Raw genomic sequence first — 25,834 nt, 5'->3', positions numbered from 1 at the left:
ATTGTAATTGATAATAATTTCAAATGAAGTTGAGAAACGTAATATTAAATCTAATCATGGATCCTGGACTTGAGATATTATTATTAAAATAATTTGTGAGAAACTAAAAATCTCATTTAAGATTGAAATAATTTTATTTATTTTTAAATGAATGTTTCAGACACCATAAAAATAATTTAAACAACAATTCTTTACGTATTATTTTCATACCACAATCAATATGCGATTTGTTTATATTATTCAATCAGTATTAAGTTGGCTGCACTGAAATTTTATCTTTATAGTTAACTTTCAGCTGATTTGTCATCAAGTTAGATGTACCACGAAAGAAGTTTACTGCTGTAGTGTACAGTACTGACAAGTGACCAAGTGCAATAAAGAAAATTGATATTCGGATTATGTTATATATTTTTTAGAAACATTCGTTTATACCAATAATTTGAATTAATTTTTGTTTGTTTTTAACGTTCACAAACTCTAACCATTCAATATTTTCGTCTAATATGATAAATATTTATGTGTCGTGTAAAATATAAACTTTTTTATATTTGTTTTAAAAAAAAAATAATCATAAAGATATTAACTATGTAGTTATGTAATTATACGTAAAAAGTTAAACGCGTTACCAAATTGGAGGGTTGGAATACTATTGTGTGTTAACAAAATTATTGACAACATGGGAACAATAGCCACTGAAGAATTTGATCTCATGAAGGATTCAAAATATCGAATGTAAGTAGGCTGTTTATCTATACCTAGTTTACTCATTTTTAGTTGGTAGGAGATACTTGTAAATGTAGGTTTGTACCTTTGTTTTTTTTTTATTAATCTGGAGTGTCAATTCTATGAGTCATTTTGATTTCCATAATTATGTGTCTTCTATATTCTGTTTAATTTGTAGATGTATGAGTAATGTTCAATAATTATTTGTAGAAGTAATAATTTTTAGTGCCTGAAATTACCTTTAAAGTCAATAAAATATTTGCTACCGTGTTAATTATTGGTTTTAAATCAATAAACCTTTTAAATTATTAGGGTATAAATTTCTACTTCTCATGTTTATATACTTTAGTAGCTATTTTGTTTTATTTTTAATATATTAAATTATAATACTTAAACAAACTAACTTACAATATTTTTAAATTTTATAGTTTAATTTCACTATTTAAAAAATTATTAACAAGAATTATCTTAATAATATAATGTAAGGTTATTTTATAGTAATTTTAATTTAGTTCTATGTTGCCAAATATTTATAATTTTAAAACAAACTATACTTAGTAATTTTTATATATAGGTACGTACATTATTTATAATCTTTGTGATATTGTTTAATTCACCTTATTCCTGATTCTTTGATTTAAATACTGTTGAACATAAGTATTATTTTCAATGAATTTATATTATTTTACTTAATTACCTGCAAAATTAATTTTTTTAATTGTTTCTTACTGTTCAGTCAGATTTTCTGGTTTAATATTATTTATTTATACTCAGAAATATATAGAAGTACATTAGATTATAAATGTGTATATACCTATTATATTTACAACTTTATACTATATTTTATCTGATTTTAGTCGTTTTTTTTTAGTGTGTGATGGTTTTTCTTTCTATTTTAATTTTATTAAGTTTGTATTTAATTAAACTATTTGTCTAATTTAATTCTCATAAAGTTATTTCTTTTTTTATCTAAATTTTTAATAATAAAAATAAAGAAAAAAATGTATCTATATTATTTTTTAGATTTAGTAGTTAATAATGCATTTGCAATATTGATTATATTTATTTTCAATCAGCAGGAAGTAAATTACCTTTTAATTTGTATATTTAAAATTCTACATTAATTTGGTTCCTAGTCACCATAACCAGGGTTGACCTCGCCTCAGTATCTGGGTCTACTACCTGGGCCTAGGTTTAAAATACTTAAAAATATAAATATACGTTACTATATCACCATAGGCGACTGCTAAAAGATTATGGTTAAGTATTTTATTAATAAATTATACAATATTAAATGTGTTATAATACTAATTTCAACCCAAATAACTTGTGAACGTTTTTTTTAAATTAAAAATTATCAAGAATAGACTTGGGTCAAATATTTCTTATGATATTTTTGTATTTTTCATGTTGATAATAAAAAAATATAAAGCTGACAGTGTGAGCAAGAAAACTATAATTAACAACATTTCAAATCCATCTACTAAATAAAAACAATTATTTCAGTAATATATATAAATGTTGTTACTACTGTTAACATTGCTTAATATTATAAGAAAAATATCATTAATTTTGAATTTATATTTGTATACAATACTCAATATATATTTTATACACATTTCTAGATATTAAATAAATATATTTCAAGATTTAATATTTTACTATCTATATTTTATTTATTTTTCGAAAGGTCACTAGGTAAATCTGGTATTAAGTAAAAACTTTTGTCTTGGATCTTTGGATCAGTAAAAATCAAAATAGGTTTTATTACTTATCATATTATAATTTCTTTGATTCAATTGAAAGAATTAAATTTATAATAATAATTAGGCAAAGTAGGTATAAATAATATTAATTATATTATAAAATAATAAAGATTTATACTTTATGTAAATTGATAACTAGGTAACTAAGATGAAACATATTTTTATTTTAGATAGGTATATTTTTTATTCTTATAGATATTAAATAGTTAAAATACTATGTAATACTATAATATTTTTTCTGTATTTAAGATATAAAAAAAATTTGATTATTAACTTGTTAATTTATTTGAACCAATGAGGGTAATACATTTGTGTGCATCATTGAACAATGATAACATTTATTTATTCATATATAATTTATAGTATGTTGAAAAGTGTATTTTATGCTTAAAGAGTATTTATTTATTTTTTAAAAAGTACAATACAGTGTGGGGTAAAAAGACTATATCAGCATATATTATATAATATGCAACCATTTTATACTACACCCAGTATACCTGTAACATGTGTAATTATTATATTTCAGTTGTAATGAATGTTTAATTGTCTATCAAACAGTATTTGCTAACTTAGTCTTACTGCTCTATACTATTTTATTATATATTATACATACACATATGCAAATGCATAAAAAATATTACAGTGCAAATTATCAACATTCTACTTAAATTTTGATTTGTTTTATCAGGATAAAAAAAGTTTCATTAAAAAGAAATATTTTAATAATCTATGGACAACTCCTTAATTTGAACTTAAGTAACCATATAAATATTATGTAATAAAATTCTCCTAAAAAAAAATAGACAATTAAAAATTAAAATATTAGGTATCTGCAGTATAACTGTATTTTTTTTTCCTAGTTTAGTTAAAGGCATTTTAAAATATTATTCATTTAATTAATTAATTTTTTCCAATATGTATTTAGCAGCAGTAAACTGTAAAATGTATTTATTACATTAGGTATATTTGTGAGGCTTAGCAGGAAAGGCGCAATTAATATTATACATTTGTACTTGGTTGCGATTAGTTTGTGAAACATATAGGAATGCTTATATTAATTTCATAATTATTATCAGTCCATATCAGTGGCTGCTTAACAATAGTATATTCAAATGACAACATTTAAAAATTATTCTTTGCAATTATTTATTTTACAGTTATTATTATAGTAAATATATCTTTTTAAAAACTATTGACTATCAAATTACTTAAATAAAACAAAAATATAAAAATTTATTTTGTGCGGGCGGAGGGGGGGGGTTTAAATACTACATAGGATTCAAGAAAATAAGGTACGAGCCATTGCCACTGGTTTTATATGTTATAAAAATATCTATGACCCAAGAATAAATTTATTATCTTAAATATTTGAGTCTTATTTTCGAATTTGACTTAAATTATACAGTATAAATTTTAATTGTAATTTAGAATAAATTAATTCAGCAACAATTAAATATATATTGATTCCTAGAACCTCAATTCTAGATTATATCATTCATTTTCTGAGAATATTAGTGCTTGATTAGAAAACTGTTATCAAAACATCATTAGACAATTTTTTTTAAAAATTTTTGTGTTAATTTATTGTAAATTATCAATTAAGACATATATTAGTTATTAATCACACACTGGTATAAAATACAGTTACCTCAGACATTTATTTTAAGTATTATAATATTATATTATTGAGTATGCATAGTAGTTAAATTGTATAACTCATTAATAAATAAAATTATTGAAGCACAAATATTTAACTGTCATTTTTATAAATATTTATACTTAAAAATTAAAAAATATATATATATTAAATAGATTTAAACTTTAAAAAGCCTTTTTAACATAATAAGATTTGATAGGTATTGGAAATTCTAAAGTTAATTATATAATTTAATTTTTGAAATTTAAATCTAAATAAAAATTAAATCAAGAAGCTTTTGGTTTAAAGTAATTAATTTAACAACTAAAATAATATATATTCATGTTGAATAAATTGAATGTTAAGTACATTTGATTATAAAAAAATACTTATATTTTGCCCTTACTTTATAACCATAGTAAAAAAATACAATAAAAATGAAAGATTTATTTGATACTACATCAATTACACATTTAGAACACTTAATTTTCTTATGACAGGTTAAAATATTTTAAATCAATACTTTGATGAACAATATAATTATGACAACCTTGAATTTTACTATTTCTTCGTCATTCCTGACAACCCAATTAAATTTCTTGGTATGTCTAGACAGTGTTATTCATAGTTTTTACTTATTTTATTATCATATATTATCTATATGTTTACAGTAATATTTCTGTTTATTTTTTATTCTGTTTATATTTTTTATATGCAACGTAGATCAAGGCTGAACTAATAATTACTTTCATTATTGCAATTGTTCTTAAACATATTTTATTGAATAATTTATATTTTTAAAATATTAAATTTGTATAATTATTTATTTTTCAGGTATGTTAATGCTGTTGATAAAGCACTGAAAAGTTTTGAATATACAAGTGAATGGGCAGATTTAATATCTGCCCTAGGAAAATTAAATAAGGTAAATAAATTAAATTATAAAACATAACTTGATAAATTTTGATGATTATTAACAAATATGAATTTCCTTTGTACACAATATCTAAATAAAGTTAATATTTAGTTATCAAATAAATATTCTAGTGTAAAATAAATAGTTAATACCTATAAATGATTATTTTATTAACTTTAAATATATTCTAAACTTGTACTAAGATGTTATAATAAGTATACATGGTACCTTAATAATTTGTTGATAAGAACAAATAGTGTAAAAGAAATTATGACAAAATAGAAAAACATAATTTAAGATTCTAAATTTGTTTTTGCTCTTGTTTCTTTTTTTAAATTCTAGGTTGATCATTTTGCATTTATGATTTAGTATTAGATATGCTCTTAAATTAAATTCTTAAGAGTTCTGTTTAGGAGTTAGTTAAATATTTACTCTCTCAAATATGAATTAAGAATGAAATAGAAATCTAAAGTAGTATAGGTAGATAAAGTCAGAAATTGTGCTTTTGTAATTTGATCTTTTTGAGTGCTATTCAAAATTATGTACACAGACAATAAAATAAAAACACCAGGTAAAACTAATATACTCCTCATTTTTCTCACAATATAGTAACTTTATTTTAACTTATTTAATTAATTCTTTTTATTTTCGAAATAATATTAATATTAGTATTTTTATAATTCAGTAATTTCAATAATAACAAGAAACTAATATCATTCAATTTATAAAAGCAGCTGAGTTCTCTAGATTAATAAAGCCCTTTACATGTATTTTATCTATTATCATGTTGCTATTACTAACTATTACCTCATAATGCCCCAACCTATCTTTTCAATAATATGGATTTATATTTTATTTTTTTACTCATAGAATCATTGTAGGCCAATAAACCTGTAATTGAAATCTTAAATGTATGCTGTCATAGGTAATATCTTTTTGAGATATATCGTTTTTTCTTAATTAATTAGAATATTTTTTGAAACAAAAAGATTTTTCAATAGTTAAATGTAACCATAGACCTTATACTCATTGACGGAGCACCCAGGGTTGGTGGAATTGGGTGGTGTGGTCATAGCAGTATTGTCATTTCTGACGATATAAAATATGTTTATTTATTTATTTTATTATAATGTTATAACATAATTATTAGAGTTCGGGACTATGCATTTGCAAATTTGAAATTTGCAAAACATTTGTTCGGAAAGCAAATAAAATAAATCTGATTTGTTATAAATTTGTTTTGTTCCAACTTTTTTCCTATAAATGCGTGTTTTTTAAATTTTTGCTGCATATTTTAAATTGGAATTTTTTAAATTATTTACATAATAAATTAAACTTTTATATGTATACAAATAATAAATAAACATTACTAATACATTTATGAAATTAAATTTTCTGTACAAGTATTTGGTTTTAAGGACATCATTTAAACTAATGAAATTTAAAGAAAAAAACCATTGTAAATATGTTATACCTAACCAAAGTAAAATAAGTTAACGGTGATAAATTCTTAGATATTTTATTTTTAAATATATACTAAGTTATACAAATTTATCTTACAACTTACAAGTGAACGTAATGTAAATAATTATTGCACTAAAGTCAATGCATGCCTAATAGTAATATTAGCGTATTGACTATTGATGTTTTAAATGATTGTTATCAGTCGACAGTTATTATCATACAATATTTTTTTAAAAAACACCCATGAACACACACAACCTGAAATTCTACTGCGCATGTGCGTAGTTCACCGGGTCCTGTTAAGCAGCGCAGCCTTGCAAGACCACACGAACTACACTAGTGATGGTAAACTGCTATTTTTCTTTTTATTTTTTTTTTTGTAACATCTGATAATGCTATTGCTATTTTAAAATAGCAGTAATAAATAGCAGCTTTTGCTATTTTGTAATAACAGCTGAAAATATATAATGTTTATCATTAATTTTAAATTTGATATTTTAATAGCAGTTTATGTATATTATACCAAAAAGCAGTCTATTAGACCATTATATATATATTGATATCTAATATCTGAGCATATGATAAGCGTCGATAACATGCGTGTTATCAATTATCACATGTCACAGATATATAAAATAAACTTATTATATCTATGAATTACGTCTTGCCAGCCGCCAAGTTGCCACTGCTATAGCAGCTACTGCTATTTTTCATATTATATTGAGTGTTTTAACTTCTAATATAATAGCGGCTAGAAAACAGTGTCGGAAACTAGGAAAACATAAAAATCCAAATTCAAAATTTAGTAATCACTGCTATTATTTACACCATAGAGTAATATAGAGACAGCGTTATCTATTCATGCTGCATTATCGGACTAATGTCAAATTAGAGGTCATTGGCCCCAATAGGTAGTCAATTAATTATGCTATATACCATTAGGTGGCAGTGTTAAAATATCAAAAGCTGATAACAATCCATAAGATTGTTTATTTCTTTTTTTCTTTTTAAACCAAAGTCCAACTCTGCGTTTCAATTTTTGCATGATTCACGAAGTTAATGCTTTACGACTTATATATAACTTAAAGTTAGTCATTGTTTAAAAAAATATAATGAAAAACCATCCTTAAGAACATGGTACATTAATTTGACACTTTTCAGAGGCCAGTAAGCCAGTAAAATTCTAAATTAATAAAATTATTTAATTGTAGCAGCTTTTTATTTATAATTTGTACCTAAATAGTTATAAATAACAATATTAAGTGAAAAATAATTGTATTATTACTATGTTGAGAATTTAGATTACTGGATAGTGAATATTTAATATGTGTACATTTATAAATATATGAAAGTTACGAACATTTATATTACCTATTTAAGTTTAACGTCTGTTTATTAGAATCATTCTATTAGGCAGTGTAGGGGACATAGGCCCACGTCTAGGTCCGCATTTAAAAATATTTGACGTAGTACTTAGTGTAAAGGGTGTCACAAAACTTAAGTTTGCTTAGGACGTGTGTTTCAACACTTAAGCCGGGCCTGCTGTTAGGAGTAGTTACGGTGAGAACTATGACAATATATTCAATTCTTTTTTTAAGAAACATTTTTTGTTTAATATTTAAATTTCAAGGGTGGTGAGACGATTTAAGTGTAGTGATCTTGAACTCAGATTTTTTTTGTTCTTATCACTCCAGTTGAACTGGGGTATTAAGTCCATTCATGACAACGCTACATAAAAAAAAATGTATATTACAATATTTTTGATTTTTCAAAAGACTACACTGTAAAATCTCGTCTGCTTGCGCTTCAACATTACAACTAGTGATGGTAAACAGCTATTTTTTTTTTTTTTTGTAAAATCTGATAATGCTATTGCTATTTGAACGAGAGGATCGCAACAGCAATACGAGCTAGTTTTTCGGACCAGTTATCATAGCTAAAATTATTGATAGTTTCATTTTCATCCTGTGTTTGTTATCACTAATGTATTATATCAAATAGGTAAATATTATTTCTATATTACTACATTATTATATTATATTATAATATAGTATATATAACTGGTTTTTTCTATATGCGACACTGAACTTAATGTTCTGGTCTTATACACAATAAAAAAATTGTGTTCAAAAAGAATTATAACTATTCCAGCATCCAGACTGTGCCGCAACTAGAAGTGGGACAGGGGGTGATCAGCACTGTCAAGGGTCTTCAGCTTAGAAAAATTGAGGACTCAAAATGCATAGAATTTATTGTACTGTATACATTTGAGAGAATATCAAGACCAGTGGCACAGTAACTATTTTTCGTTATTTTCTAAATTATAGTTTTGTCCTCCTTTTATCTGAGAGAACAATTTCCCCCGCCCCTTTATCTGATGACACTGCAAAGATATAAGGTAAATTGAAAAATAACGAATATTCTAATTCACCGTAAGTATTAATAGAGCTAATAACGTCAAAGTTGAAATTGTTTATCATATTTTTTAGATTTTATATTATATTTATTGATAACAAACACAGGATGATAATGAAACTATCGTTAATTTCAGCCATGATAACTGCTCTGAAAAACAAGCTCACATTGCTGTCGCGATCCTCTCGTCTATTTGAGTGATTGGCACTTGTCCGTAAAATGATTCGGACCTAAGAAATGATAAGGTCCGAAATTTGAAAAAGCCGTTCCAACTGACTAAATCGAAAATTACCAAATCCAATTATATCATATTTATATTATGATAAAAGTTTTATAACAACAATTTATAATTATTTCATATAATTTATACATGTTTATTTTATTTGTAACTAATCATGTTAATATTATCAAAAAATATAATAATTATCATTTAAGTGAAACAGTATAACTTCTTAAACAAAAAAATAATATAATTTTTAGAAATTTTATATTGGCAACAAATTTTATGCCGCCGTCTTTCGATTGCAGTCCTTATCATTTTTTGGACAACTGCCCCCAACTCTTGCTATTTTAAAATAGCAGTGATAAAAAGCAGCTATTGCTATTTTATAATAACAGCTGATAATATATTATATAGTGCTTATCATTAATTTTAAATTTGATATTTTAATAGCAGCTTATGTATATTATACCAAATAGCAGTCTATTAGATCATTATATATATATATATATATATATAATGATATCTAATATCTGAGCATACGATAAGCGTCGATAACACGCGCATTATCAATTATCACATGTCACAGATATATTGAATAAACTTATTATATCTGTGAATTACGTCTTGCCAGCCGCCTAGATGCTACTGCTACTTTTCATATTATATTGAGTGTTCTAATTTCTAATATAATAGCAACTAGAAAACAGTGTAGGAAACTAGGAAAACATAAAAACCAAAATTCAAAATTTAATAATCACTGCTATATTTTACCATCACTTATTACAACAGAACGCCGTCTCTATGTTACTCTATGGTTGGCACTGAACAGCGGTCTGCGTTTGCTGTTGTAAAATAGCAGTGCTATTATAACTGCTACTGCTATTTCTTACCATCACCAAACTACACCCTTGCTCCGTCTATTAGTATAAGGTCTATGAATGTAACCATGGTGTTAATATATAGCCTTAAAAATGGAATTGATGTATATATTTTTGACTAAAATTGTTTTTTTTTTTTTTTATAACTTATTATTTTACTGTTGGATTTATTATAAATTGCAATAAATATCTAAGTAAAACAAACTATATCACAGATTATATTAATATTATCTATGCTGTTGTTATTAAATGTGAATCATTATGTGTACAATTTAAATACTATTATAACATTGTTATATAAATATGTGTGTCACATGATGCATACTAACATAATATAAGAGATGTATTTATTCTATAGATGACCTTAAAAATATTTTTGATATTATTTTCTTTGACATTATGTATATTTTTATAATTATGTAATGATTTTATAATTATTCTTTTAGTCGTATTAATATTAAATTTTATGTATTATTTATTATTATTTTAGGTATTATTTATGTATACTCATAATTTTTTATCCTATAAAATAAGAGTATATATGTAATTATGAATTATTATTGAAATGTAAATAATACTTTTGAGTCAAGATAATGAAAGTAAAACACTTTAAATAAAGAACATACAATTTATAACTAGGTTTGAAATGTAATTTAGTTTGTACTTTAAAAAGTAATTTTTTTTAATAATTTGACTGTTAGAAGAAATGTTTGTTTAGACTAGTGGCTAGAAACTAATCAAATTTTTCTCAACACTATGTATGTTTTCAGTGATATCGGTACAATAGACTGTCTCGTTTTTTTTTCGAATCAAATTTATCATACCATTTGCAGTCGGCATTTTATGGCAACTACTTACCTCAACATAAAAAGGACTTATGACATGGTACATATTCCTACCCTTGTTAGTCTGTTATCTTGGACAATTCCTCCTCTATTTTTTAATTTAGTTTCTCGTTTTCAACTCCCCTTTTGGGCAATCCTTGCAGCGTGTCAGTTATCTCAGTTTACCTCAGGGTAGTGTTTTAAATCACGTCCTGTTCCATATTTATTTTCTATTTTTCATTTATTCCTTATCGCCTAAAGGCTTTCAAGTAATTCCTTACGCAGACAATTTAACAATTTTCTTCGTTTACAAAGATATTGATTTCACCATTAATCACCTAAATTCTGTCCTTGTTTTTCTTTCTACTGCTTTAAGCACTAGTTTTTTTCACAGCAGCTTCAGAAAAATTAAAAGCCATTATCTTAACTAGGTGGTGGCTTCCTTTGTGTTTACCACCCGTGCATATGGGCACTCATAATATTCCATTCAATTCAAACGTTACCTACTTAGGTCTCATCATGGATTCCAAGCTTTGCTGGAATCCACATCTTCTAAATCTTCTTTCTTTTGCTTCAAAATGGGCCAACTTATTTTAGGTCCTATGTGGTACTAATTGGGGTGGCCACCCCTTCTCTTTTCATTTAATTTATAAAGCTATAGTTTAAGCAAGGCTTGATTATAGCTTTTTTTATTTGACGCAGCCTGCAAATCATTTGCTTTTAATTTAATTCTTACCAGGACATATGTTTACGTTTGTTGATTCTCTGTGCCCTCCGCACTGCTCCCTTCCCACCTTTAGAAATCGAGCTATGCATTCTTCCCTTAGACATTCGAGCTTGCTGGTCGGGTAGTAAATTCATAATTAATAAATTATCTTCCCCTATTCTTCATGATTATCCCTGCATTGTATTTATCGATTTTCTGTGTTTGGTGTTACTGTGCCAAATTTACCCATTTATTAGCTACTATTTCGGATTCTTTTCATTCATTTTTTCCTTTCATTCACATTTCATCCAGCCGTTTGTCTCTTTACAATACACCTTTTTGAGGCTTTATTATTAGTTGTACCTTAAATACCTTAATTATAAATGTTTTATTTAATGATTATCATTACTCATTATCCCAATTATTGCCAATTTTCACCGATGGATCGGTTTCAGCAAATGTCACTGTTTGTTCTTTTTTCATTCCTAGTGTTTCTATGAAGTTTTCCAATAACGTTCCCTTATCTGCCTCTTATTTCACAACCAAATGTTTAGTTATAATAGACGCTCTTCATACTATTAAATCTCTCAAAAAATATTCTTAAATATTTTTTTTCTCTCTTTTCCTCTTTAAATTATTGTAATTATTATAATCAACAATTATTGTTGAGATAAATTAACTTTTAATATAAGTTTCTTAAAATAAAAATAAAAAAAGTAAAAAATGTTAATAATACTATTAGGTACACAATGTTATTTAAATTTTAAGAAACCCCTAATTATTTCAGTTGAGCAAATTTGTATTGATCTGTAGATTTTGATAGAACTATAAAAGTACCTACTAAAATATTAGGGATCAATTAAAAAAAAAAATTAAACATTTTCCTAAATAAAACAATGTGAATCTTAAGCTTTAATTGTAAAATACAAAGTTTGATGACTATCCTCAATAACTGAGGGTAGGTTAGTAGTAGGATTTTCAAATTTACTTATTTATCTCTAATAAATAATAATATTACCTATAAACTTTTAATAAATATTTATAAAAATATGTACATTCTACAAATACATTGATATATAGTTAATTTAAACATTATTGTTAACATTACATTATATTTATGTAGTGATATATATATCGTATATAGATTTAAATAAAAATAAATGATAGTATATTTTAATAATGATAAAAACAATTATTATAAATTAAAATAGATTAGTAAAAATAAATATTCTTATGAGATTGGTAACAAAGCCTACATTAAAAGCAAGTATTACACTATTTTTATATTTTTGGCACCATTATGGTGAAAAATTGTGCCAAAATAATGTTAACATATCTATTTACATACAAATTTTTCATAAAAAAGTCTTATGTTCACAGGTGCACAAAATTCATATAGATAATTTTTTATGATTTATATAATTATTTTCATGTTTAAACTTTATTTTAATATTTTATTAAATATTTAGCCAAATATCCTCTTTCTACTTTTGTTATAAAGCTCAACCAATATGTTTATATTTTAAAAATAAGTAATGCCAAAGTTAAGTTTTCTCCTTATAATTTTTCATTAATATTTATCAAATTATTTCATTATATTGTAACTTATTGTGTTGATGTATATTTTTTATAATTTATTTAAATGTTTATAGTATTTTTTTAATTATATTTCATTAATTTTTATTATTTATAAAAATTATATTTATTTATTTACAAATACCTTATTATAGTTGGATATAATATAATGCATTTATTTTTTACTCACATTATAGACTTGGTCTAATTAAAATTTATTTTTATATTTTATTTTAGATTATAATAATTTATTATTTAATAAATGAAAAAAAAAAAGCTGCCAAAGAAATTCTACTAAATCCCTGATTTAATGTAGATATTTTTAGATATTAAATTTGGAGCCACGCCTAACCAGAAATCGATAATAATATTGTTTATTTTAAAGAATTAGGCTATACATACATATTAATATTTTATTGATATTGACATAATAAATGTTGGTTTTGCATTTCAATTGAGCTGCTAATAACATTAATACTATATATATAATTAATTGAAATTCATATTTTATTTTTTATCGTAAACATTTATTAGGATATTTTAACTATTAAAGGTTAATATGTGTATTAAAAATCTTTGCCAATATTTCTAAATGCCATTCTTTATTTTTTAATTTTTTCTATTGAGTAAATGTTAATGTTTTACATTTTACTATACAGGTACTTCAAAGTTATACTAGGTATCCAGTAATACCACGAGGTATAAAAATCAGTAAACGACTGGCACAATGTATGCACCATGCTCTCCCATCTGGGGTCCATTTAAAAGCACTTGAAACATATGACATTATATTCAAATGTATGGGCACTAATCGATTAAGCCAAGACCTTTTTATTTATAGTGCAGGTTTGTCAAAAAAAAAATATATTTACATATAATAAATATAATATTCTAAACATAGTTTATGCAAATTTTGTTTTTTGATTTTATAATATTTAAATTATAATTGTATTACTTCTTTATTAGGTTTATTTCCTGTAATGGGATATGCTGCTATGAATGTTAGACCAGATCTTTTGAATATTTATGAAAATCATTTTGTACCATTGGGAGAGAGATTAATTCCAGGATTAAATGGATTTCTTAGTGGAGTATTACTTGGTTTAGAAGAAGGCTCTGATTTTTTTGACAGGTAAATTTTGTAATAAAATAAGGTATGATGATTAAAAAACAAATGTTTTTAATTAAATTTTATTGCAGAACAAATCGTTTATTAGACAATGTATGTGCTGGTGTTGGTGCTCCAATATTTTTTAGTCACTTGTGGGAATGTTTAGCTAATAATTTAGCAGTTAGACTTCCAGCTATCTTATATATATTATCCCGATTTGATCGAAAATTGTTGATTGAAAATCAAAGTCATATAATGGGTACTAATATTGATACAATGGTGACTGCTATATGTGCTTGTGTTCAAGATTCTATGGTTTTGGTTCAAAGAAGTGGTTTAGATTTATTACAAATTGGCTTCCCAATGCATAGCACACAACTATCTAAAAGTGATATGATTCGTCTTGTTACTGCATCTTTAGTAACTATACTTCGTAGAGATATGTCTTTAAACAGGTTATATATTTTATAATGTGTACATTTTATGTTAAAATAAGATTATTTAATATAAATTTTATCAATTTTTAGGCGTCTATATGCTTGGTTACTTGGTAATGAAGTTAATTTAACTTTATTAAATTCAGATCACCCTTTAGTAAAACTAAGGAAAGCACGAGAATTAACTACAGTAAAATATTTTGAAATATATTCCAGGGATTTACTTGTACAGGTATTATTATTAAAATTATAAATTTAATTATAATGATAACTGCAAAGTAATTTTTTCCAGGCTATAAAAATCAAACTTCATGAAGCAACTGGTTGTAAGCCTCATGATTTACGTCCATATAGGCTTCTTGTTTCTTTATTAGACAAAACTGAAATTGGTCCGGTTATTTTAGATGATATTTTATATGAAGTTTTTAGACTTCTTTATTTGTGTTGCCAAAAGGACAACAAAATTGACAAATCATCTGAATTAATAAAATCAGCAAATTTATTATTTAGTTCCTTGGAACCAAAATATTTATGGGAATATACAGGTATTATGTTTTCAAATGCATGTCAATCTCTAACCAAGATAGACCAATGTGAAGAAGTATCAGATGTTGTTAAATCTGTTGGCAGCGGTGAATTAAGTCTTGTAGAAATATGCTCTCTGACTGATTTCTTATTAGATGCTATATCATTTGAAACATTTACTGAAACACCTAGTGAACATTTACTTGAATTATTCATTCATATTGCCAATACACTAACAGATCATTGTGATATGTTAACTTCAGATCAAGCGAGCACATCATTAATGTTATTTTTGAAAATACTGTCTAAAGTTCAACCAACATTATTACCTCAAACCGACCTAGGGTACAGTTCATTGGACCAAACTACTGATTTACCAAAAAAAGCCACTGAACCTGGTAAAATTGTCCAACTAAATGTAGATGGACCAAAAATAAGTGGTGTTAAACGAGCTCAGTCTCCAAAACTTAGAACCATATCTGATACTTCCAGTCTTCAGTCGGATTCAACAATTATTGCTGATAATCCTTCAATAGATTTACATTCAGATACAACTAGTGGAGTATTTGATGGTGATTCTTTAAATTCAGCTCTGTTGATTCAAAATTGTAACCAAAAAGAACAACAAAGTATTTATAAATCGTGTATAAAACAGTATGAAAAATTCTTTGTTACTTTTATTTATGGTGTAAGAGCAAATATAGGTGAAACAAAAGGTTTGTCAGTATTAATGGATGCCTTAAAGGTAAAGTCACCTCAAGCAACTGCTGAAGATCGAGCAAGAAACTTAGAAGACCTCTTGAAAACAGTGCTTAATACACAAAAACACACATATGATGAAAACTATGAATATGCAGGTGCTGATGAAATTTCACCTTTAACTATCTTAAACAATAAACGCAGTGCTGGAATTGAATGGACAAAACCGGTTATGTTAGCATGTAGAGTATTAGTGGACATATCAACATTTCAAGCAATTCCATTATCTGATTCAACAACATCATTAGTGTCTTCTATTGATATAAAAGATTTAAATAATGATGTTTTACCAGAATGGTTAAAATTAATAATTGTGTGTTGTTGCTGGTTAGGAAATACTGCACCATCTTTACAACTTGTGACTATTGGAACTTTAGTAGATATAGTTGCTCTATGTAGAAGCTCACAATTACATTGTAAATCAAATGAATCAAGAAATGGTGTTATATCGTTGGTTTTGTTACCACTATTAAAACCTGTTCAGTTATATTATATTGAATATCATACAAATGTATTTCATGTAAGACAATTAATTAATGTTATAATTACAACTATAAATATTATAACAGTTTAAAATGTTGTTTAGGTTATTGCCCATTGGCTTTGGTTTCATTTAGCTAACCCACTGTATCAAGTTCGATGTGTTGAATTACTATATTTAATGCAAAGCTCATTACATTCAAGCGACATTGTAGAAAATTGTATTGGTATGTATTGTTTATTTTAATTATAAAATATTCTCTAATTTCAATGTTTTTAATGTATTATAGGGGAAGAATTAACATCAAGAAAATCATCCGAATTTCATAAATTAAATGCATTTAGAAAATTTTCCCTTTTATGGCATGTTGGCCGAGAACTTGCTGCAAATTCTCAAAATGTTGGAGATATGTTTTACAAGTAATTCATTGATTTAATTTTTTTAGCAAATAAATTATATATTAGGAATCATTTATTGTAGTTATTTAATATTTTATAGAAAAATAAATTAATACATTTTTATTTGTTTATTCTTATTTTTTTAAAACTGCATAAATTTAAGTATATTCACTGCATTCTAAATTTAAAATAAAATTGAAAAAAAAAGTATTTGAGTTTGTATGTTTTTTTTAAACATTTATTATTTATTACCTGTTAATAAAAAAGCATATTTACTTTTATTGATTGTTCCTACTCTCTTTAAACAAAGCTTGTGGCAAGTGAAGGAAGTAAATTACAATAATTATTTAATAATAGATTTATCAAAGTTACATATACATTTTTAATCATTTATTTAAATTTAATATTATTAATTATAATTTAAAAATGTGTTATCAATCAACTTTATCCATAGGTAGTTAAGAAATTGTATAACTCTGTATAAGTGTATTAATATATATTTAAAAAAAAAAAATTAATTATTTAACTTGAATTTTTATAGATCAATGTTAAAGACACTAGATAATCTAGAACTTGGTGAAAGGAATGCAATAAAAGTAGAAGCAGAAGGATGGCTTTTACACTCTCTATTAAGAGGTGATATTGGTCGATTAATAGATCCTCTTATATTATTACTACTTGATCCATGTACATCCAGATTAAGTGTCCTTCATGCTAAAGTGAGCCCAACACAAAATAGTGAAACAAATGATTATTCAGAAACATCATCTAATGATCCATCTGCTAAAATTTATGCTATTAGTTCAGTTGATGGAAATGTAATGTATCATGTAGCAGATAAATGTAAGCAAGCACCAAAAATTACCACTAGCCAAAATAAACGTGTATTTGCTATCACCACTATAGCAGAGCAAGATTCATCTAACTTATTCAGCCGTTATGTTACTGTTAAAAAATGTCAAATGATGACTCGATATGAACCATCATTGGCAGAAATGTCTGAATCTCATCATAAGAACATGTCTTTGCTTCAAAATATTTCAGTTTTTGTCAATCCCTTTTCTGTTGATCCTAATGTTACTAATAACAATGAGTTTGATGAAGATTATTCTGAAGAAAAGAAAGAAAGCACACCTCAATATACCATAGAAATGTTGAATAAAATAAAACGCTTTAAATCTAATGTACAAAACACAGTACGTCGATCTCCCAAGAGAAAACCAGAGAGTAAAAATGTTCAAAAATCTGTACAAAGAACTGGATCTTATTCTTCTCTTGATTCTCTTAAAACTAATCCAGTAATGAATTCTACAACCATGATGTCATCAATTGATTTATTACATCTTTCATCAATATCAGACACAATATTTGCTCGAGTAACTGATGGTGAAACATACCGTAATAATATAAGAACATCAGCATCTGCAACAGATATGAATGGTCATTTTACAGAAAATGATAGTGATTTAGTTCGAAGCTATTCATTTTGTGGAAATGAACAAATCAAAATAGATGCAGACGAGTCAACACCTGCTGATGAATATTTTGACCCTTCAAAATCTGAAGAAACATCTGTTGTGCGAGAAGTACTAAATAGTGTATTAGATGCTATAATAGATGAAACTGTTGTACCTTTAAATGATGAAGAAGATGATGATGATTTAACTGAAGTTTCTGAATCAATCAAAGAAGATATTTCAATAGCTCCACCTGAATATAACATTGATGGTAATGTGAGAAATATACACTCTCATCTATTACTGTACTGTGGAGTATATGATGTCCAACGAACATTGTATGCTTTTTGTACTTTAACAAATATGTTAAAAACAAATGCTCGTGCACTTTTATGTGCTGCTGCTACTACTTCTGTTCCAGTCAAATCTCAAATTTTGAAATTACTTTCTAGGCATAGGAAGTCAATGTTTGGTAGAGGATTTCATGGAGAAATTGATATGACAGGAATACCATATAATCGTGGAAGCAGCATGTATTTAGAATTACTCATATCTATTTGTCTTTATTATATAAGAAGTTATTATCCTAATTTAGGACAATCTAAAATCACACAAGAAGATATTGCTGGTAACCGTCAAGTACAAATGTCAAGTGTTGAACTTTTAAGCCTTATTTGTTGGGAATTAAGTGGTATCGTAAGAGATAGTGGACGAGGTTTAGCATGTTATTTAGCAGAGCTACTAGCTAGATGTAAAGCACAAAAAGTTGCGTTACACTGTTTATTAAGTAGTGTACTCGAAAATTCTGGTCCTGAAAGCAAGGCTACTAGTTTCACTGCAGAAATATTATCATTTAACAATCATGATCCAACTGATCAAGGAGCTGTTGAAGGTAGAATGAATCGTGAATCTGAAGCATTCCAAGCTCTCTTATTAAGATTATTGCTATCATTAATCATACTTGAATATGAAGTTGATAATAGCCGTCATAGAGGTAACAATGTGGTAAATGATTCCTATGCTGATTTAGCTGCAGATAATGTAGAAGGTACTGATGTACGTTACTTATCTGGTAGACCAATTCCAATGCAACCAATGTTTGTTACTGCATTGGTTGCTGCCTTACATCCATCTGCACGTATGAGACATTCCCATATTAACTGGACATCACTTGTGACGTCTTCATTACCATATCTTGGACCTGCCTTGGTCAATGTTGTCTCAGTAACTGTACGACAATTATGTGCAAATATTGAAACACTAGCAGAAGTTTATGCTGATAATACCAAAAATGTTAATCTAAGGTAAAATATTGTATATAACTACATTTACTCGCTTTTTTTTATTTTTAAAAACTTTATAATTAGTAAACATTAAATTATGTGTTGCAGGTTACCAGCAGATTATGCAATTACACAATTGGAAGCTCTTACTGTATTATGTCATTTTTGTCTTCTTGATACTGGCCAACCATTTAACCATCCTTTGGACCATAATTCTTCAGCAAATTCAAATACTCCAGCACAGCTGTTCAATAATCTTGTTCATGTTTTTATACCATCTCCTCTGTTAGCTGTAAGTATTAACCTAATATTACACTATATTATGTTTTTTCAACAGTAAATATTTATATATTAAATTTTATCTGTTTATTAAATTTGTATAGCTTCAAGATCAATCATCTAACGATGAAACTGAGCCACATTTAGGAGCAAGAAGGTCTTTACTAGCTATTTTACCCAGAATAGTGGCAAGTGTTTCGCTATTGTGGAAAGCTCTTTGTACTGGAAAACAAAGGTAAATACTACAGCTTTTTATTTATTATTAATTAGTAATGATTTAGTAAATTACCTATGCATATGTTTTTAATTATTTTTATTACAGTGAAAACAATGTAGCTGGGTGCCCAAGATTAGTTAAAGGCCAACTTTTAGAATTATTAAGCCCTATTGCTGAACATCATGGCAATAGCTTTTTAACAGCATTTTCAATTGTATGGAAAGAAAGACGATCACGTACATCAGTTTTATCTTCATCTGTAAGATAATTTATAAATTATTTACATCCATAATTTTTTAATTAATTATTTATTTCCCTATTTTACAATTTAATTGAAATAGATCTAAATCAAATGATCATCTAATCAGTTATTTACTAAAACCCAGTCTTTAAATAATGATTAATTATAAATTTATATCTGATATCAATTAAATTGAACATTAATTCACATATTATTTTAGATTGTACCCGAAGCAACAGAAATGCAACAAGTGTTAGTACAATTATTGAGTTCAATTAAGTCTATGCCGTTAGATTCATTGATACAAACTATTCATCAAGTGGTTAAACAACCTTCCTTAAGTCAAGTAATTACTAGCTTGATTATTTCATGTTTATTTAATATTTAATTTTATTATAAATTTATTCTATTTCAGGCAGGTCAACAAGATACTCAAATCAGTATTGAAGTAAGCGTATTAGAATTATTTATTCATTATGTACAGCTTACTCCAGGTCATTATTTGGCTGAAACATGGCCATCTCTTCTTGGATTACTTAAAGAAGGAATAACATTGTCACCTCCTTCACAATTCATGCTATTATCAGTATTAAGTCAATTTGTTCATAGAGCTCCAGCTCCATTAGCTGATCGTAAGGATCAGAAAGACCTCCAAGATATTACAGCTAAGGTATATTCAATAGTATTTTAAAATTAATTGTTTTCACACAATACACTTAAATATTCATGTTTCTTAAATTTTATATTATTTTTAGATGGTTGAAAGCTGCTCTCAAATAGCAGGTGCTTGTTTAGAACAAAGTTCATGGTTAAGAAGAAATGTGTCTGTAAGGGAAGATGAACTATCAGCAGCCAACTCTATCACTGAAAAGGATATAGAAAAAGGTTGAAAATTAAAAAATATTTTTAATAATTCAAATTCTTTTTTTAATATTTATTAAATTTTCTAATAATTTATATGTAATCCATAATATTTTTCAGTTGGAAGTGGTAGTGGAAGCAATGCTCAGTATAGTATACCAGCCCAAAATGTTCTTGCCCAACTTCTTGCTCCTTTGTTAGACATAACATTTGGTAACCAAGAAAAAGAAAGAGTATGTACAATACTCACAATGGTCATGTATAATGTAACACCTTATTTGAAGAACCATACGTTAGTATTTATTTTATAGTAAATACTATAATATATCTAAGTTTTTTATTTTTAACTTTTGATTAATAACATTTTAGTAATAAAAATATGCCAAGTTTCCATGCATGTTCTCAAATTTTGGCCAGCATTAGTACCTATCAATATACACGAAAAGCTTGGAAGAAAGATGCTATGGAACTTTTACTTGATTCAACACTATTTCAAATGGAAGATCGTAGTATTCAATATTGGAAAATTATTATTGACAATTTAATGTCTCAAGATACAACAACTTTTAGAGATTTTATGGGTATTTTTTTTTTTTAAATTACTTCTTATTTTATAAATATCTGTTTTATATATTTATTATTATTATTTTTATTATTCAAGGTCGAATTAATATGAGTCAAGCAAATTCCTTAAATTTATTTTCAAATAGAGAACAAGAATGTGAACTTAGAGCCCAACTATTAAAAAGACTTGCATTTGTTTTATTGTGCAGTGAAAAAGACCAGTTTCATAAACATGTTCCTGAAATTCAAGGTTAATTTTAAAATAAAAAATTTAAAAGATTTTAGAAAAACAAATTCTAAAAAACTTTTTTATATCTATAGAAAGACTAGTTGACACTCTCCGTATGCCACAATCAGGACCCGGTATTCATGCTCAAGTGTTCCTATGCTTCAGGGTGTTACTACTACGTATGTCTGGTCACCATATAACTTCTATGTGGCCAATTATAGTTAGTGAAATGGTTCAAGTTATGATACACATTGAACATAATTTAAGTACAGATTCAGAAGAGTTCAGGTATGTAAAAAATATTATAAATTGTGAATATAATTTGATTATATTAATTTCGTCTTCATTTTGGGATATATAATGTCTTGTTTTTCTGGGGCGTGTGGCTGATCTCCCATTTTTGGCTTATGGCAGACGAAATACCAGGTATGTTATATGTATGCTTATTGCCAGTTTGGTGTGTGCTTTTAATTTTTTTTTTTCTTTCTTTTTAGTTCTAACATAGTTCTAATAATTATTTTGTAATCTATTACCAAGGTTAAGTCAATGTTGCTGCTTGAAGGTGTCTTGGGTTAAATCTTTTACTGATATTCTTCTTTCCAATATTTTTCATTTTAAGTAAAATAAATATTAAAAATTGAATAAAAACTAATAAGGCTAATGATTAAAAAATTAATCAGTGTTTCTTTTTTTCCATTCTTCTACAACTTTCCCAATTCTTGATTTCCTTACTCATTATTATAGTAGTGAAGAATTGAATATGGCTGAATCTACTCCTAAAGCAAATTCATCTTCAAGAAGAAGAAAAAAATGGAACCATCGAAACAAATATAATTTGCAAGAAAAACAGAGTTCGTCAAATTCTAGAAAATCTACTGTCATTGCCAACCATACAATTGAAAAGTAAGTTCTTATGGTGAACAGAACATCAATTGGGGAAAAAGAACACTTTTTAGTTTCTATATGCATACTATCCAGTACTCAATAATGTTTACTGGTTATGTTAAAATAAGTTAACTATAAAATAATGTATTAATTGCCTTTAACAAATCCAAAATTGACTTGACCTTGATCAATAATTTTAGTTTGGTGTGTGGAAGTATGCAATTGTATTAGCTATTTTTAATTGCCTGTAGAATCAATTAGTATGTTAGTATTTATTTCAAAATAGTGTGTGTAAACAATATTTTTTCTGGCATAAAGAATAATAGTATAGTTTTTAGATAAAATATCTTAAATGACAAAAATTATGATATAGCTAATAGTAACCCTAATTGTTAAGGGCTTATACATAAGCATAATAATTAATTCCCAGTAATATTCTTAATAAAATATTTAGTTTTTAAAGAAACCATTATGATAGTATCTATAAAAGTTAAAACAATTTTGGCAATTATAATTGATATATATTAAACATCAAATAAATTACAAAAAAAAAAATTTGTTTAGTTATTACTATACTAGAATAAATTATATTCATTTAATCTATGATATTTGAAACAAAATATTTAAAGACATGCTTTGAAGACCTAATCAAAATAAAAACTTTCAGTCATAAAATATAATAATTATAATATATTTTAATTTAAGTGTAAGTTCAATTTTCCCCATTCATTAAAACCAGGAAAAAAAATATTAAAATTAAAATTGCAATGCTTAACAATCATATTGGTTCTAAATATTATTCAATTACTTAAGGATCATCAGCTGTATTCTTTTAGTCATAAAGTAAATAAGCTTCACTTAAAATGTTATCATTAAAGCATGTAATTTATTAATCTTTCTATAGTATTGTATTTAATTTATGAAGTTTTTCTACATATTTAATTTTAATTTGTCTTTTTATATTGTATTATTTTAACGTTTTTAAATATAAAAACATATTTATAGTACAAATTATGATACGAGAAGAATGAAAACAAAGTTTAAAATTATTTAATGCTTATTGGAATTAATGATCAGTAAAACTGTAAGTGAAATGATTGATTCCTATTTATGTTTAATACCTAGTATTATATTTACTTAAATATAATAGGTATTAATTTTCAGCATTAAAAAAGTGCTTTTTATTACATTTTATTATATGACAATTCCATACAAATCTATGCTTCTGGTCGGTTATAGCAATTATATATGCATGAATTAAGCCATTGTATAGGTTAAACTGATTCTTATTGATCAACATTTGTAGCATGAATCCAAACTAACTACCATAATTCATTAATCATATAGTTCATATGTAATATATATTTTATGTGCATAAAATTATAACTTAATACTTAATTTGAACTGTTAAATTATTTATAATTTAATATTATCATTGATTATTATTTGTTTATAATCAATAGTATTATGTTTAAGCTTAAGAATACAATCAGTTAATATGATTGTTTTATATTTGTATATGAATGTATAATAAAAGTAAATAGTAATTCTCTAATAATTATATTAAATTATATTACAAAATAATTTTAAGTAAAAAAAAAAATAAAAATAACTTCTGTTTAATGTAATTTGTAGATATTTGTATGAACATAGTAAATGTTCATCATGTTTATATCTATCCACCATAAACATATAATTTTAATAATAAAACAGAGATAATTCTTTATTTATTATTATAGTTTCTATTTATTTCAGAATAACAATTACTAAAAATAAATTATCACTTTTAATAGCTATTAATTCTATTAAATATTCTGTGTATAAGAAAGTTTGTTAAACATAAAATTTAATTTAAAAAGAAATTTTTTAGAAAGTTTTTATACCATACATACTTCCTTACTATAAATAATTAAATATTTTTTTTTAATTGTATGTTTATTATAAATAATAATTATTACTTTTATATTTTATTAAATTAATCTATCTCAATTTTTAGTTACTAATTTCTCAGCCAATTATTTTTCTTTTGTAATTAATGCATTATCTAATCCTTAAATAATAATTACATTAATAAAAATATTATCATTTTTTGTAGATAATGTACCATACATTTTTTAATGCATAGAATATTCTCTGTTTAAAAGTATTTTTACTTCACATAAATTATGACTAGTAATTTATATTATTTTATAATTTCAGTTCACACATAAGGCTGCTATCAGGACTTGATTGGACATGGGTAGTTAACAGCAATAATGGTCTTCATGCTAGCAGTAATCCTCAGTGGTTACAACTTCAACTAGCTGCAGTTAAACTTCTCAGTGTTGCCATTCAACTTCCTGCTGATATTTTACCTCAATTTCAAATGTAAATTTAATCGTTATTACTTAATTATATATTTTAAATCTTATGTAATAACCATTTTATAGGTATAAATGGGCTTTTGTTGGACGACCTGAACTATCACATAATGAACAAAACCTAGTAGAATTTGTTCCACATGTTTTAAGAATAGCAAGGATTATGGATTCAAAAGTAATATATTAAATTTGTGCCATTTTTTTTTGTATAATAAAAATAATATGATTACTTTTTGCAGTATGGGAGTCCAATAGAAACGTATCCTGATACTTTGTTGCCAACTGGTTCAACAGCCCGTACATTACAAGAGCTTCATCCATTTTTCTCTGCTCTAAGCACTGGCGAGCCTCACCCATCCCTGAATAGTACCATTAGTCAACTAGAGCAAGAGCTTGAGTTGGATTTCCTAGAGCCGATACCGTCCAGATAGGCTGATGATAGTCTGCCTGAACCACCGTACCTACGACAAACTGTGATGTTGTACATGTATATAAAAATTAAATTATTATATTAAAAAAATTAATATTGTTATTTTTGCAATGATCGTTTTAATGTGAAGAAATATTATTATTTTTATTATTATTATTATTATTATTATTATTATTATTATTATTATTATT

The 25,834-nt window shown here is 25.6% G+C and overlaps 1 protein-coding gene and 1 long non-coding RNA gene across 8 annotated transcripts; both read left to right on the top strand.

The window, feature by feature from the left end:
• Positions 1-324: 324 nt before the first annotated feature.
• LOC112686421 (protein dopey-1 homolog) lies at positions 325-25,745 on the top strand. 7 transcript variants are annotated; one of them, XM_025558678.1, is made up of 25 exons: positions 327-732; positions 4,960-5,050; positions 13,786-13,972; positions 14,093-14,258; positions 14,327-14,692; positions 14,765-14,906; positions 14,967-16,478; positions 16,545-16,665; positions 16,729-16,858; positions 17,379-19,598; positions 19,686-19,869; positions 19,961-20,091; positions 20,179-20,332; positions 20,535-20,660; positions 20,730-20,984; positions 21,070-21,199; positions 21,296-21,467; positions 21,545-21,756; positions 21,837-21,989; positions 22,061-22,256; positions 22,383-22,394; positions 22,716-22,871; positions 25,053-25,220; positions 25,283-25,388; positions 25,453-25,745. In XM_025558678.1, the coding sequence occupies exons 1-25, from the start codon at positions 677-679 to the stop codon at positions 25,642-25,644; spliced, it is 7,338 nt and encodes a 2,445-aa protein (XP_025414463.1). In that variant the 5' UTR covers positions 327-676; the 3' UTR covers positions 25,645-25,745. The 7 variants fall into 7 exon arrangements, with proteins under 7 accessions (XP_025414468.1, XP_025414463.1, XP_025414462.1 ...); XM_025558677.1 differs by having other exon boundaries at positions 22,713-22,871; XM_025558679.1 differs by lacking the exon at positions 22,383-22,394 and having other exon boundaries at positions 22,713-22,871.
• LOC112686423 lies at positions 7,810-9,262 on the top strand. The gene is made up of 3 exons (XR_003148891.1): positions 7,810-8,506; positions 8,657-8,800; positions 9,057-9,262. It is a non-coding gene; the product is annotated as an uncharacterized LOC112686423 (long non-coding RNA).
• Positions 25,746-25,834: the final 89 nt, after the last annotated feature.

Source organism: Sipha flava, unplaced genomic scaffold (genome assembly GCF_003268045.1).
Source record: "Sipha flava isolate LNK unplaced genomic scaffold, YSA_version1 307_pilon_pilon, whole genome shotgun sequence".
Taxonomy (NCBI): Eukaryota; Metazoa; Arthropoda; class Insecta; order Hemiptera; family Aphididae; genus Sipha; species Sipha flava.
This window is presented reverse-complemented; position numbering and strand designations above follow the sequence as displayed.

What these genes read in the sequence shown, in the direction of transcription:
- LOC112686421 (XM_025558677.1), top strand. Translation starts at nt 677, where the DNA reads ATGGGAACAATAGCCACTGAAGAATTTGATCTCATGAAGGATTCAAAA. An exon ending in ATCATACAAATGTATTTCAT is followed by an intron (nt 16,479 to 16,544) that starts GTAAGACAATTA and finishes AATGTTGTTTAG; the next exon opens with GTTATTGCCCATTGGCTTTG. An exon ending in CATCAGTTTTATCTTCATCT is followed by an intron (nt 20,333 to 20,534) that starts GTAAGATAATTT and finishes ATATTATTTTAG; the next exon opens with ATTGTACCCGAAGCAACAGA.